This window comes from Chinchilla lanigera, unplaced genomic scaffold, assembly GCF_000276665.1.
Source record: "Chinchilla lanigera isolate Chin_1 unplaced genomic scaffold, ChiLan1.0 scaffold00042, whole genome shotgun sequence".
In the NCBI taxonomy this organism is placed as follows: domain Eukaryota; kingdom Metazoa; phylum Chordata; class Mammalia; order Rodentia; family Chinchillidae; genus Chinchilla; species Chinchilla lanigera.
In genome coordinates this window covers 6,061,875-6,077,347 of record NW_004955443.1, presented here as the reverse complement: position 1 = coordinate 6,077,347, position 15,473 = coordinate 6,061,875, and the positions used below count along the sequence as shown (strand labels likewise).

General features: G+C 39.8%; 1 protein-coding gene across 3 annotated transcripts in view; it reads left to right on the top strand.

Moving 5' to 3' along the window:
* Nucleotides 1-15,473, top strand: part of Limch1 (LIM and calponin homology domains 1) — a gene marked incomplete at its 5' end in the record, with an annotated part of 320,988 nt that overhangs the window by 227,667 nt on the left and 77,848 nt on the right. For all 3 annotated transcript variants that reach the window (XM_013518053.1, XM_005391930.2, XM_005391928.2), the window contains 4 exon segments: nucleotides 546-576; nucleotides 2,540-2,650; nucleotides 9,444-9,639; nucleotides 14,874-15,126. In XM_013518053.1, the coding sequence (XP_013373507.1) occupies nucleotides 546-576; nucleotides 2,540-2,650; nucleotides 9,444-9,639; nucleotides 14,874-15,126 (591 nt within the window).

The window sequence follows — 15,473 nt, the reverse complement described above, 5'->3', positions numbered from 1 at the left end:
AGTAAACATGATATTTGAGAATGTGTGTGTATGTTTGAACATAACATGCATATTTTCATGTTTTGGGCTAATTCCCAATGTTAATTTATGTCCAGAGTAGAAAAGAACAAATATTTGGATAGTATTGCTTCTGGTACACATAACTTCAGGTCTATTTAATTAAGGTTTCAGACCTTTAAAAATACTTGCACAAAGATTTTGGAAGTACAGTCAGATTTTACCCAAGGCAGACTCTTCAACTGTTAAGCTTTGAAAATTCTAATGTAAATAGTCACAGTTCTAAACAGAATTCCTCATTTTCCAGATGTAACAAAGTTCATCTTTTCCTGTTGCGTGGTGCAACTTTTTTCCAACCTTGTCCTGTTTATTTGATAAACAATTTTATTCAGTGCCTGAAATCTCCAGTCATAGGCCTTTAAAAACTAACTGTATTCTTGTATTTCCTTTTATGTGTTCACTTCAAGGTCATCTCAGAGGGTTTAAGGAGTGATCACAGTGAAGAAATGGCTAATCTGATATTCTTTCATTTCCTTTTTTTAACCTAGGAACCCTGATTATACTAGGAAACTGAAAAATGTAAGTGTTTTAACTTCCTTCTGTACTCTTGTTACTTCAGTGGTTCAAGTACAGTATAAAATTTAGTTAAATTCAATACCTCTCATAGACTTTCTGGAAAGAGTCCTTCTGAGGAAAAGAAATATATATTATCTCTATAGAATAATGACTCTGAGAGAACTAGAAATAGTAGATTTGGGAGACTTTCTCTTTAATTAATTAAGTGCTCAATCCAGAAATAAACAAATGAAAGCTTGTGTTCTGTTTCTGGTTCCATTTCTTAAAACACAAAATGATCAGCTCAACATTAACATTAGCTGATTTCCATTTGTGGGTCCAGATGGGATTATTAAATTAAACAATCGGGCAAACTGTTTTAGGACATAATCGGCATAATATGAATAGTGTTGACTTCCATGGCCCTGTCTTTTTGAATTTTGTTTTCCTATTTACCTTTGGAGTTCTTACTAGTTTTTGACTAAGTCACCTTTTGGAGTTAAATCTTATCTTCAGATAGCAACTGTATTCATGCTTTTCATTTTAAATTTAAATTGGAAATTATAAGAAGTAACCTATATCTAAAATAGAAAACTTAGCTGTGACCTCTTTTTTTTTTAATTTCCCAAATGCTATTTAATTGACATTCTCATTTTTATCTTCTTATTTCTCCCCTTCATACAACTAGAGACATGTACCATTTTTTATCATACAATTTTACACAAATCAGAAAACCCATAGTCTAAACCACAGCATGGTCTAGCCTCCATTTCCTTATTATTCCTTCCAAGACAGGCTCACACTCTGTACACATTATTATTTTATGGTCCTAGCCAGTGTTCTGACATTTGGAATTGTCTGTTCCCTGAAAATTTATTTGTAAGCAATCAATTAATAAGAGACCTTCTGGAAGTCTTGGAAGATTCATAACGTAAAATTTCCCCACAGAGGTAGAAAACTGAGTCATATCCTAGCATTGGTGCACAGACTCATATTTTGGGCCTGTGGCCAGCTGAAACCGAATACCTGTATCACGTTGTCCAAAGCATTTTCTGGCCTACCAAGTGGAATAAGTTACAATAAGTCCTTCTCAGCCTTGTTGAACCAGTAGGACAGAATATGAAAATGAAATGCTAGCCTTGAGCTTGTACATGGGTCTTAGGTTCTTATAAGTCAGCTCCAAGGAGTTCATCGCAGCTGACTCCTGTTGGGAGTCAATAAGAAGAGCATTTGCTCTTATGGACAGACTCTTTGGAAAGATATAACAAAATTCATTGAAGACTGTAGCATCAGACCATTCATAGAAATCCTTAAACATCCAAGGTTGTCTAATTGGTAGAACTAAGTCAAGGCTAAAAATTCCCCATGTCAAGAGTCTATCTATAGTCCTAAGCTAGATATGTGCTGATCATATCCGTTACTGCATTGCTTTCTTCTGGTGTTAGTCAGATCTGTTGTGTTGATTCTGTACCGGGAAGCACTACTTAACTTCTAAAACTTCTTTGGGATTTTTTCCATTATTCTAAAGGGAACCTCTGAGCCCACACATAGAAACTATGCGCCTTCAAAATCACCCCTTTCAAAGGGAATTGAAAGTCTGTTTCATTACTTGTCTGGGTAAAAACTCCAAAGAATTTCTGAAAAATGTTGCTGCCTAACTTTGAAACCACTACATGAAAATAATTTTGGAGGATTTATTTTTCCTTTTTACTGTCTGAGGGATCACTTTCTCACAACCCAACTTCTCCTAAAACTGGAGTCTTATTATAACTACGGATTCAGGTTTTGTTAATGGAGGCAGCATTGGGTGGTTCTGATTAAAATGATTTTGCATTTAATGGATCCCTCATGCATGGAGGTTTTGTAAATAAGCCTTGCTCATTCCCTCCTTCCTGCTTGCTTGTTAGTAGAGACTATTGAGTCCTCAGCTTCAACATCATCTGTGAGGACATGTTCTCCTGCTCGGGTGCTTTGTTTTCTTCTACAGGTATTAGTTACCATTTACTGGCTGGGGAAAGCTGCAAACAGCTGTACGTCCTACAGTGGAACTACACTGAACCTGAAAGAGTTTGAAGGATTGTTGGCTCAGATGAGAAAGGTAACTTGGCTTTTCTTCTTTATTCCATGAGGTTTAAACAAGGTAGGAAGGTGACACATTTTCTTGTTTTTTAAGATTATTACAGTTCCACGTGGTGAAATTATACAGGCCAGAGATGTCACATGTTCAAGGAAATGACTATTTGTCTTACCAATGACGTCTTTGCCTTTGATTTTAATACATTTTGGGGAATGGAAGATTTGAGCTGGACCCAACTTGAATTCCAAAAGAGCAAATTGAATCTGTCAGTATATAGCTTTGTATGCAAAGGAGCTTGTTTTCTTGGAGGAATAGGCTTGAGTTAAACAATGCAGTATTATACAGAAATACACATGTGCTGTGCACTTCCAGCCTAAAGGTCATTTTGCTTGTCCATCAGGGCCTTGGTGTGGGTGAGCAATGCTAGCCGAGTTCTGGCCTCGGCACTTGCCCTGGACTAGCTCTGCTAAATGAGGAGCGTTCTGTTCTGCTATGTGTTTCTTATGACCATTGTATTTGAATGACCTAGAAATTTGGGAAATATATGCAAAGCTTGATTGGTTTATTTGATAAGACATTTTGAGTGAACATTATTAAAAGCTTGATTTATTTATTTGATTATGGGAAAAAGTAAGGTAGGATCTTGCCAAGGAAACAGTGGAATGCTTTGTGTGGACCTGCCCGCGTGTTCCTTCCTGAGGCTCAGCAATATATCTAATTTGTCCAAAGCATTAGTAATCCGCACTCATGTATCTCGGTTCAGGATCTATTATAGCACAATAGTTGAGGTTTGCTCTTTCTCATTTCCCTAGCATACAAAATAAAGGAACAAATAAGACCTCACTGAGAGATATTCAGTGCTTTACAACTTTTAATACTTAAGGCAAGAAATTTCTTCCACCTTTCTCATGTTTTACTCTTCTTTCCTTAAATTAAAACTAATAGTCTTTACATATGGCCAGAGCCAGTCTGGCTCATGTGCTGATAAATAGACAAAGCTTTCATACTGATCACGACACATATAAACAAAGTTCTTTAAACGAAATTCTTGTAAAAATAAACACACCCTCATGACAAAGCACAACATGTTGTTTCTTAGTCCTAGTTCTCATTTGTCCTTTACTTTTTCCTCTCACACCATCCTGAACAAAGCTACAAAGTTCTAGCCTGGATAGGAGAAGTTTAAATGTTTATTTTTATGTTAAATTTGGACTTGAACAATAATGTATGGGTCATTGTTTTAAGCTGTTCAAAGCTCTGTCTCACAGTTCCCTTGCTGGATTCTGGTAGAATTTGGTTTATTTTCATTATTGAATGTTCTCACCACTAACCCAGCTCCTCTATAATCTGACCAGCTATTAGTTCCTTCTACTCTCTCCGTTTCCCTTCCTTCTGAGACAGTTAGTTACTTCAGCTGCCTTTGTAGTGTCTTGATGTTAATAGCCGTTACCCTCTTTAATTCCGTGGCAGGACATGATGTGGTTCAAATCCCTAAACAGAGCATGACTGTCACTAACAAGGCCAGCTGCACTACACCCTGTCACTATACAAAGTTGAGGGTAAATGACCTGAACTTCACTGATCTACCCAAGCAGCTGGAAATAGTTGTTTTATCTATAAATTATTATCTCATTTTATCACTTAGGATTGGGTTCGAGTGGGAAAGAACTCCTACTAATAGCTAAGATAAGGTGCATATTGCTAACTCATAGAAATAAAGCCTGGACGGGAGAAGTGCAGGGTTGCAATGAGCGCTCCACGTCTGTCCCAGGACAGAAGGCCCCGGGTTCTTCTGTCTTCAGCACCACCATGCCTTGTCCCTTGCTAGTTCAAGATAACTGCTTAGGCTTTCCTACTATGTCCACGTTCAAGTCAGGAGGAAGGAGGAATGCGGGAGCAAGGGTCTACATTTTCTCTTAAAAGAAACTCCTGGGATGTTACACACTGCGTCCTTGCTATGGGTTGAATGTCCCCTCCTGAATTGATGTTGAAATTTAATTGCTACTGTGATATATTGGGAGGAGGGACCTTTAAAAGCTGATTAGGTCACAGAGCCTCCACCCTCAAGAATACATTAATGTTATGATTGCCAGAGTGGGTTCATTATTTTTATGAAGGCACTACAAGAAGCCAGCACCTTGACGTTGGACTTCTCAGGCTTCCAAGCAATGAGAAATACTTTTTTCTTTATAAATTACCTAGTGTGTGCCATTCCCTATAGCAGCATCAAATATACTAAAACAACCCCCTGTTGACTTGAACTTAGTCACATATTCATACCTACCCAAAAAACCACAAGGGAATGTGAACTTTACTTCAGCTGAAAGTTGTGAATATTTTTGCTAAAGGAGTGGATGACAAATATTGAGGGAATACTACAGTCTCTTCTGTATATATTTAAGCTGAAATAAATTTGAAACATTAAAACATTTAATTAAAACATTTTCTTTCACAAAGCAGAATAGCCAGAAATATTTTAAACTCAATTTTCTAGTGGAAGAAATACACATAAAATTGCGAACTATAGGGAAACTCATAAAGTTCTGCCATGTGCCTAATGCATGTAAGTCCCCTTGCATAGAATCTAGCACATAGTAGGTACTCACAGATTGTTGCTGCTGCTGCATACGTGAAGGATCTCTGTACACAGGGTGATGGTGGCCTTTTACTGAGCCTGGACATGTCAGAGAAAACCTCGAAAAGAGGGGCATTTAAGCTGAACAAATTTTAGTACAAAAATACTGAGATTAAAGATGTACCATAGAGATCTCAGGGACTGGAGCTACAAGGTCATCGATTTGGTTCTTCCTCTGTACTTTTCTCATTTCTTCTGATGGCTCCTTGATTTTATTCTCCCTCCTATAGGTGGACATGCTCTTGTAATAGGGAATGTGGCCAATAGCATTTCCACTACCACTAACTCCTTCCCCGAAAGGCAAGAGAACTCTTCCCACAGCCCCAGAGGTACAGTTCCTGGGGATGTGTTGTTCTAGTCTTGTACCAGTCACTGTGACCACTGTGAGTGGCCTCATGAGGTGTGGGCATTAACAGAAAGAAGGAATAAAGAGGAGGGAACAGGTTGGGCAAGCAAAGGTGAACCACGAGTAACACTGCCATCAGCATCTATTCCCTCCACCTGCCATATTGTTTTGTGCTATTCATCATCCAGCGTTGTGTTCATGGTGCATTTCTGCTTATTTTTTGTCTTCCCTTCTAGAAATTTCTGCATAATACTGTGGCCCCAGGACACAGTGCCTGGCATGTAGAACATGCTGGTCAATATTTGTGGAATGAATCACTTCCACAACCAGTTCAGGGGGTGGAGAATAAGTGATCGTACTGGAAAATTAGAATCCTCTGACACTTTAGAATAGGACCTTGCTACCTTATATTGTAAATCACAAAGGAAGCAGAAAATGTTGAGAGATAAAATGGAGGCATCTGGAGTTTCTCAGATACCCTGACCCTAGCTGCTTCTCATTCTCACAGAAGGGGTAGAGAGCGAACAAAGAGTGAAATAATACAAAGATTTCAGGGCAGCTAGTAGCGCTTCTCCTTTTCATTAACACATTCTTACTAGAACAACTAGCAAATAGCACAGTAGACTGATTTCAGTCTTATCTCCCTGCTCAGAGTGCTCTGTGGAAGAAGGAAAGCTACCCAGCTCCAAGGTGAAAAGCACAGACAATGTTGTTAGACCCCAAGAAAGGAGGGCTTAGACTGCACTGCCCTTTGTGGAGGTTAATATTTTCTCCCTTCCCCCAAAAGTTCATTTTAGGTGATGCAATAAAGGCCAACAAAATTATGTGTGCAGTGGATGTCCACATCTTTATTTCTGGGTGGAGAGCCCGCCTCTTGCTTCACCCCTTCCTGGTCTACCAGGTTGGCCAAGGGTAGCCACAATTGCCTGGTTTTCACTGTCAGACTGGCTGTGCTACTCAACTCCCAGGCTGTGCGCTGGGTCCAAGGATTTATTCCTGGCTGTCTACACAGTCATGAACATGGCCGCCTTTCTGTTTTTCTTTCCCATAACTAGCTGTGAGAAAGCAGCTGAAGCTCCAAGAAATATGTTGACTTTCCCTTTCCTCCTGGCTCTTCTCCTGTGGTTTGTGGGTGGGGGTGGAAAGGCCTTGGGGAAAACCTTTCTGATATTTTTTCAAAAATCCAGTTTTGTAAAGTTGCACCAAGCAACTCGTAGGCATGTCACTTCCTGAGGTGACCAGCGGCCCACATTCTTGGACGTCTGCCCTCTCCGATAGGAAACTGGGCCCAGGACTTATAGATATGGGATATAAGTGGAGAAGTAGAGAAAAGAGTACTGTGTGTGTAAAGTTGTTTCCCTAACTCAATTTACAAGTGTGCAGTTTGTATACAGAAATTTATATGCCTGGTGAGTAAATGATACTAATTATATCTTTTTTTTTTTTTGGTACCGGGAATTGAACTCAGGACCTTGCGCTTGCCAGACACGCGCTTGTGCCGCTGAGCTATATCCCCGGCCCGACACTAATTATATCTATAGCAAATATTATTACTTATTCTGTATTATGCATTCTTCCCAATGCTTTCAATATAGTAACACATTTGACTCTCCTAGCATCCTTGGGAGACAAGTGTTAGTACTGGCCCCATTTTACAGATGAGGACTGGTAAGGTGAATTAGCTTGCCTGAGGTCACACAGCTGGCATGGGATGGAGCCAAGATTTAAACTCAGTCTGGCTTCCTACCATGCTCTTAAGCATTACCCCAAGCGGTGTTTCTTATGCAAAATTTAGAGCTGAGTGAACTAGTAATAAAAAACATTTAGCTAAGGGCATCATGTGGGTTAGCACTATCCCTAGTGAAAGGGGATATAAGTACCCAGTGGCAGAGAAGAATATCCTGACGTTAGAGAAGATTTGATGGGAGAGCTGTAACTGCATCGAAGGTGAGATTGACTGTTTTCAGGTTTTACCGTTTGGAATTTAGAGCAAGAATCCTGTTTTAGAATCACAGCTCTGCCACTCTCTGTGTGATCTCAGTCAAGTTACTCAGGCTCTCTGCTTCTTATTTTTCTCTTCTATACGATAAGGACCGTGCTAACCGCATCACTGGGTGCTTGCGACAACCAAACACCATCGTGTACAAAAAGCATCTCATACAGCCCTAGACGTGCAATAAATGTTCAAAAAAAGTGACTTTCATTTTCTATCCATATGGTGTAGTCTTAACAGATAAATATTTCAAGATCATGGTTCACATTTCCAAAGATGTCGGTCTATACTTTTTCTGTGAGCCACAAGTTCTTCCTTTTTTAGCTCTTGGGCCTGGATTTTGCTTCAAATCCTGGTTAACTTTAGACCTGCGAGGAAACTACCTTGATTTCCATAGCTGGAGCTTCTGCCTTCCTGGGGAGGGTCATGTCATCTGTGCTCACCCAGGCCATTTGACAACCTATTCTTCAGGGGCGTTAACCAGGTCCTTTGTGCAGAGGCTGCACGGTTCTCCTCTCCATTTGCCTTTGTCCTCTCACCCACTCCCCTCTCCTGATGCAAAATCTGTGTGCTTGTTGAGAATTACAGCCACTCCATCCCCTTAAACCCCCCCCACTGGTGAATGTGTCAGAGGATCCGGATATAATTGATAGAAGCAGCCAGCAAATCACTCCCTACAAAGACATTGACTCCCGTGGGCATCTTAGACAGTCTCGACCAGTTTCCAAAAGTGCTAATACGGAGAGTATTTATTTATTTATCCTTTTGACTGGGAGCGCAGAAGGGACCTTCATGTGCGTCCCGGGAAACCCACAGTGTGACATTCCATCTTTGTAGATGAGAACATGTCCCTCTCCCGGTGTTATCCACAGTCCTGATTTTAAGCAGCAGTCTGGAGGATATTAAACTGAGGTTTATCTTTGAGTGACTGGAGTTATTTTTGTTTTCGTCAGCCTGCACTATCCTGATGAATGCTAAGACACTGGCGGGAATAAGGCTTTTATTATAATCTGAGGGTGAGGATGGCTTTGACTGACCTTTCTTCTGCTGGAGTTTCAGTGTTTTAGTATGTGCTGCTTGTGCTGGAAAGAATTTATAATCACAGGCTGTCAAAGACAGCCATTGTTCTCACTGCTCCGAACATGTGGGTCAGCCCCAAGTGCTTTGGGCTCCCTCAGCGCCAAGAGCTGGTCGAGAGCGAAAGCATGCCTGGATTCTTTTGAGGCATCAGGAAAAGCATTTTGCATATTTTTCGTTGCCTTGTTTTTTTTTTTTTTTTTTAACATTTTGCCTCGGAGAGACAGCTCCCTTTCAGAGCAGGAATTTCCCTCCAAGGTAGCAGGAGATGGAAACATGCTGCTCCAGGATTTTACGGAGCTGATTCTGCTGCAAAAACAAATGCCGCCTGCATTTGCCAGACAGCAGAAGCAGTTGCCCAGCTAAACTAGGGGCTCGGTCCCCGACAGACATGCAGCTATGGATTCTGAAAGACAAGTCAAGGTTAAGGTTTTGCTTTCTTGCTTTTGCTTTCATTAATCTTTGCATTCTTATAAATCCAAGCTTTGGGATCCTTTTTTCTTCATTCCTTTTGCTTTTTTTGAACATCGTGGTGTATGATACTTGAGGATTCTTTCTAATGCTGTGCATGATTTTCAGGTTAAGAAAATATGGCCAGGAAAGTTTAAGGAACCTGTAGATGCTAATGACTCCTATAGCTGGTTGCCACGGCCTTTCCATACTAGTTTGATGTGTAGGATTTTTGGAAACAATTTTCCTGCTCTTGTAGACTCTGTGTCTCTTGAGGTGATGTTTGTAATTCTTTTGTTTTGTTTTGGGGCAGGAGACTGATGACATTGAAAGTCCTAAACGCAGTATCCGAGACAGTGGCTACATTGATTGCTGGGATTCCGAGCGCAGTGACTCCCTCTCCCCTCCTCGCCATGGCAGGGATGATTCCTTCGACAGCCTGGACTCCTTTGGCTCCCGCTCCCGGCAGACACCTTCGCCAGATGTAGTGCTCAGGGGAAGCAGCGATGGTAGGTTGGAGTCACCGGAAGCCGCAAATCTTAGAATTAACCATTAATGGGGACTGCATGGTTGCTGGGAAAGTAGACTGCATATCCACCTTGCTACAACCCAGTAATTCTACAAGCTGGTGGAAAAAATCTTTGAATATTGGTTTTTATGGTTCTGAGAATCCTGCTTGTCTTTGCCAGCAGTGTATTTGAACATCACACAAGTGAGCATATCTTCTATTGGAAAATGTGTTACATCATTTCTCCCTTGGCCTCAGTGAGTCAAGACAGTGTGCAGACCATTAGCTCATACAGTGTAGTAAAGTTTATATACTCTGGGTATGAGAAAGGGAAATGTTGGAGTGAATACCACACTGTCTCAGTGAAAATGGACCAACTTCCAGCAAATGGGAAATGTATCATATACGCTCATGAAAGTTCCAAAGCTGGGGGTTACACAACTTTTGTTGGCACATTTTTGCCAATCTATTGATGCTTCTGACACCTGGCCGGTTGGCTGGCACAGTGCAGGTGCCAGCTAATGTGCTGTATACAACCAAAGCTGCCTGTTTGCCCTGAGACTGGATTTGATTTAAATCCCGTGGATTTTATATCACCTGTGTGGAATGAACATTTTTCATTATAAAACTGTGTGGTCCTGTAACTTGATATAAATTAAGTGCCTGCCTTATTTATCTTGCATCTTTGTGGCTATAGAAAATGAATGTGGCTTGCCTCTGTTTGTATATGCTTTGTGGAAAGACACCAAGGCTAGTAGAAGCTTAGTTGTTTCTATTTTTTATGTATTGCTTGGTTGATGGTATTATCTGGACTTATGCCCACTCTCTGAGAGCAGGCTAAAAGACCCCTTTTGGCTATAAAATTGTATGACTAGAATACTTAACTATTTAATGTACCCGGGTTTCTCAGTGCATTATTCCACATACAGTATCTTGTTTAATCCTCAACACAGATTTGGAGAGTCATAGAATCTTACTTAATTCTCCTATTGAGCTGTGAGACTCTCCTTCTTATCCTTATTTTACAAATGAGCCTTCAAAATGTTAAGTAATTGCCCCAACATTTTTGAGTGGCAAAAATCACTGTCAGTAAAATGGTCTAATAATATTAGCCCTAAAGAGTGTGAGTTCAAAACTTACTATGCCCTTAAGCATAATTTATCTTTGTGTAATAGATGTTTTAGTCTAAAATGATGGAACTGATGCTTTTATTTAGGACTTAAACTTTCTAGCAAATAGATTAGCCTTTGGGCCATGTAATATACGACTCCTAAAGATTCCATGGTTCACTGTAAGCTAACTGAAAAACGTTTCTAAAGTTTTATTTGTCATCTGAAGTACTACTCACAGTACTTGAAGTTAAATACCAACTCAATGATCTAATTAGGCTTTAACATGACCAAATAGTAGATTCGCTTTTACAAAACGTATCTTAACCAACTTTTTCATCCATATTATTTCAATTGCTTTTAAAAATTGTTGCATTTCTTTTCACATTGGTGTTTTGTACCTTGTAATATAGATGCTTTATTTTTTTAAACTTTTTTATTTTTTATCTTTTTGAGACAGGGTTTCACTATGCAGCTTAGGCTGGCCTTGAACTCTCCTTGTAGCCCAGGCTGGCCTTGAACTCCCAGCAGTCCTCCTGCCTCAGCCTCCTGAGTGCTGGGATTAAGACTCTTTATTATGTCACCAGATTCAAGGGGTTCAGAATTAGTAACAAACTACATCTTGAAAGAATTTGAGATTTTAAAATAGTGATTACTAATATTATACTAATATGTACTGTGGTACAATTTAGTTTGCAACAATTAAGATTGATCAACTAGAGTCTGTTTATAAATAATTTCCTCTTCTAAAGAATAACATGGAATTGAACTTTATGAAACACAATCATGAAAGAGTATCTTACACACATTTCACCAATCAGCGTGGTACCTTAAGGCTCATGTTCCTGTAAACTAATCAAGACCTAATGAGGTTTTTAAAGAAAACAACACATTTTTAATCCGCCTTTTAAAAAAGGAGTATAATTTTAGCCAAATATATGTTGGATTTCATAAGGGTTTATGGTATGTTTTCTCAAATGATGCTGATCAAGAAGATTGCTAGTCCTAATAAACACTTCCAAATTTGGAAGAACTTTTTTTTAAGTCTTGAAAATTTATTTTCTAGGACTTACAACCACTTAGACAAAGACCTACCATGAAATTCTTCAACTCTATATTGGATCAATATGGAGACCTTTTATTTTATTATCATTGACACCCACTGATACATTCAGAAAAGATAGTCAAGAGGTACATACATGGGAGGTGCCATGGTTCTGTGAGTTGGACACAGAGATTGCTAACAGGAATGTCATCAATCTCTGGGTTGATTTCGCCAATCTTTCTTGCTAGTTAGGTGCCCAGTTCCTCTCTCACCTTCATCAGCACCCCAATGAGTTTCACTGGAGAGGAGATGCAAAATCTTCCACTCAGTTACCTTTAAATTAATGCCATATTTTATAAATATGGTGCATTGTGTTAAATGAATATTCTTTTATATGAAAGATATTAAAAGAGAGATATAAGGATTGAATAAATTAAAGTGGTAGAGAAATATTCAAAAGCAAAGCACTAGGACTATACTGTATATGACAAGGATATATTTAAAGAAATAGAGTCCCCCAACTGCTGGACAGGAGAGAAAAATAGCCTCATGGAAAGGAAGATCAGACTTTAATAAACAATACCATCATGCTGTGCCATTTCATTTTCTAACTTTAGATATACGTGGAGAAGCCTCCCTAGTAAATGTCCTGTTGGTAAGATAGAGTGAAATCTTTAAGTCCTAGCCTTAGGTAAGATGACCTCCTGAAGGTGTACCATGGCAGCCTCTTCCTCGGCGCTTTCTGTCATCTCATTTTACACTCACGGAGAGTGGTATTATGATCTCTGTGCACGCCGTGAGGAAATTCAAAGAGTTTAAATTCCCAGGGTCACAGAACTACTGCCTGACGGAGCAGAAATGAGAGCCTAATTTCTAAGCACATAAAACTACATCTCTCTCAGCTCAGCCACCTGCTTTGAGATACTCACAAGCTCGCATTTCTTGAAATGTCTGTTGAAGACATTCATCAAAGAATAATTGGGAGCAAAAGTGACGTGCTTATGTGTGAAACAACATTTTGAGACTTTTAATCAGCATGTTATAGATATGTTTTAAGTACTGTATACAAATAAGCTTCCTACTTTAAAGGACTTTAAAACTGGAGGATCTGAGACAACTCTAATCCAGTTGATTTAAGAATCATTCTCAGTTATTCAGTACAGTGTAATACTTCCCCCCAGTTCGGACAGTTTAAACAGACAACATTTTTCCAAGAGAAGTGTGTTACCAAGGAACGATCTTGGGAAGTCCAGAGAACAAAAACTAGATTCTCAGCTCTGTCACTACCCAGCCATGGAGAGAGGGCTCCTTTGACCTCTCTGAGCTCTTTTTCCACCTTAATAAAATAGGATAATATCAAGTGGGGAAACAAATCTATGAGTTTGGCAAGGCAAGGCAGTATTAGTGTTTGTTTATAAAGCAATTCACAGGGAGCTGTAAACATTTTATTAGACACTGAAACAGTTAAAAAGAACTGGGGAAAAAGAAAGGGCCAAGTAATGAATGCTAATACTTGAATACTAGCAAGTAATGAAATGGTCAAAATTTCAGAAGGGAGACTGGAAGCAAGCCACATGAATAATTCATAATCTGAATATTTCACATACAACAATGAGCTTGTTGTTTATGGGCAATGCTTTTAACTTTTACTGTCTTTTTAAAGCTATTATATCATTTACCATCCAGGGAAAATCGTCTTATCCCTATTTTATAGAAAAGGACAGCAAAGTGTGTCGGGTGAGTCTAGGAGCCCCACACCTTATTTCTGATAGCTCCGGAACTGTTAGCACAGAGCAAGTAGGCAGCATTTGTTGAACACTTGGTGTCAAGTACTGTACCGATAGTTTTCATCTCCCTACAGTCCAGTGAAGCAGGTGATATTACTATCCCATTTTCCAGACTGGAAAACACTTGGGAAATAATACGTATAAAATCTCATGAGACTGATGAGTAGCAGAGCTCAAAATGATGTGGGTCTGACATAAACCACTATGCCATGCTGTCATGTGAGCTTGGCTCTTGGGTGAAGGCTCTCTGTGTAAGTATAGATACATTTCTATATTATCTACAGAATGTAATGGTGTCACTCGTTAAGAATTTTCAACCAACATCAAAGTGGCAGTTACGTATATGATAGTGTTTGTTATAATGATAGCTTCGTTCTAAAAGGTCTTCAAAACGTAATGAGATGAAATGAGAGGAAACAAGAATACAGTATAATAATTGTTGCTATTGTCCGACAGAAGGCTGATGTTAGTAACACTGAATTCCTTAGCACTGTCTGAGCCAACCCTTAAACCAAACCAATGCATCTATTGACCAAATAATCTGAAGATGAGTGCTGTGTGTACACGCAAAGACAGTGGGGTTAAGAAGACTACTGTGACCACTTTGTAGCCCTTGTTCCTCAAACAAGGTAGGAAAGATAATGCCGTGGAAGGGAAGACAAGATCAGAGGGCCATAAAAGTCACAGGAAGAGAAGACTGTCTCCAGCTCTGGGAGCCAGGGGGATATCCACCCCATCGCTTCTTGGAAGGCAAATCCTTGGTATAATCTAGATTGGTTGTTTTTCTGTATTCCTATTGTGCTTTATCTCTCCGCTTCATGGTATTTTATGGTTTGGTTAAAGGTCCCTCAAAGACAAAGTTCTGGGTAATTCTTATTTGTCAGAATGTGTGACAGCATATGAGATGTGCAGTAGGAGCTTGGTAAAAACTCTTTTGGTAAATTGATGTTCTTTTCTCTTGAGAGTTACAAGATCTCAGCAGGCAAATATTTCTACTGGAAATGTGTTTCTTGCTGTAGTTTCCAGATACAATTCAGCTTATATCTATTTTATTTTTAATTTTGTTGCTTGCTTTTTATTTTTCCTGATTAGAATTAAAAGCTTTTTGCAGAGCTTTCTATAATTTTTGCAGAATTGTGGAGGAATTTAGATAATATTTTAGACTTATTAAGTGATTAAGGAAGGAACTCCCAGAACCCACAGATTTAACCGCATCCCCAATCCTGTGGATGTGCCACTGGGCACTTGCTGGTAGCCAAACATACTTCTTCAGCATCCACCTTCTCTTCCCCAGGGAGAGGAAGTGACTCTGAATCTGACTTGCCACATCGGAAGCTACCAGATGTGAAGAAGGATGACATGTCTGCAAGGCGGACTTCCCATGGTGAGCCAAAATCAGCAGTGCCTTTTAATCAGTACCTCCCGAACAAAAGCAACCAGACGGCCTATGTCCCTGCTCCTCTGAGAAAGAAGAAAGCAGAGCGAGAGGAATACCGGAAGAGCTGGAGTACTGCCACCTCCCCGCTGGGTGGAGAGCGGCCCTTCAGGTAAGGCTGAGCTGTGCTTCTCCCTTCCTAGTGAAGCTCCTGGCCGTGAATGAGGTTAAGTAACTATTTCAGGCCTTTGATGTAAGACTACACAGGGAGGTAGGCAGGATGGACCGTAGGCATGATTATGATCAAGTGATGGCTTTGTCAAAATACCTTCGTCTGCACGTGGCACACAGTAGGTATCTAACAAATACTTGTCTAATGAGTGGATCTTTGAAGCCAGTTGTGTTGACAGGGCAAGAGAACAGATCTGTCCTCCATGTCTTTCTGTGAAGAATAACTCCTGATCCTGTTAGATTAGCTGTAGAGGACATTTTATGTGAAAGAAGACTTCTTAAAATATC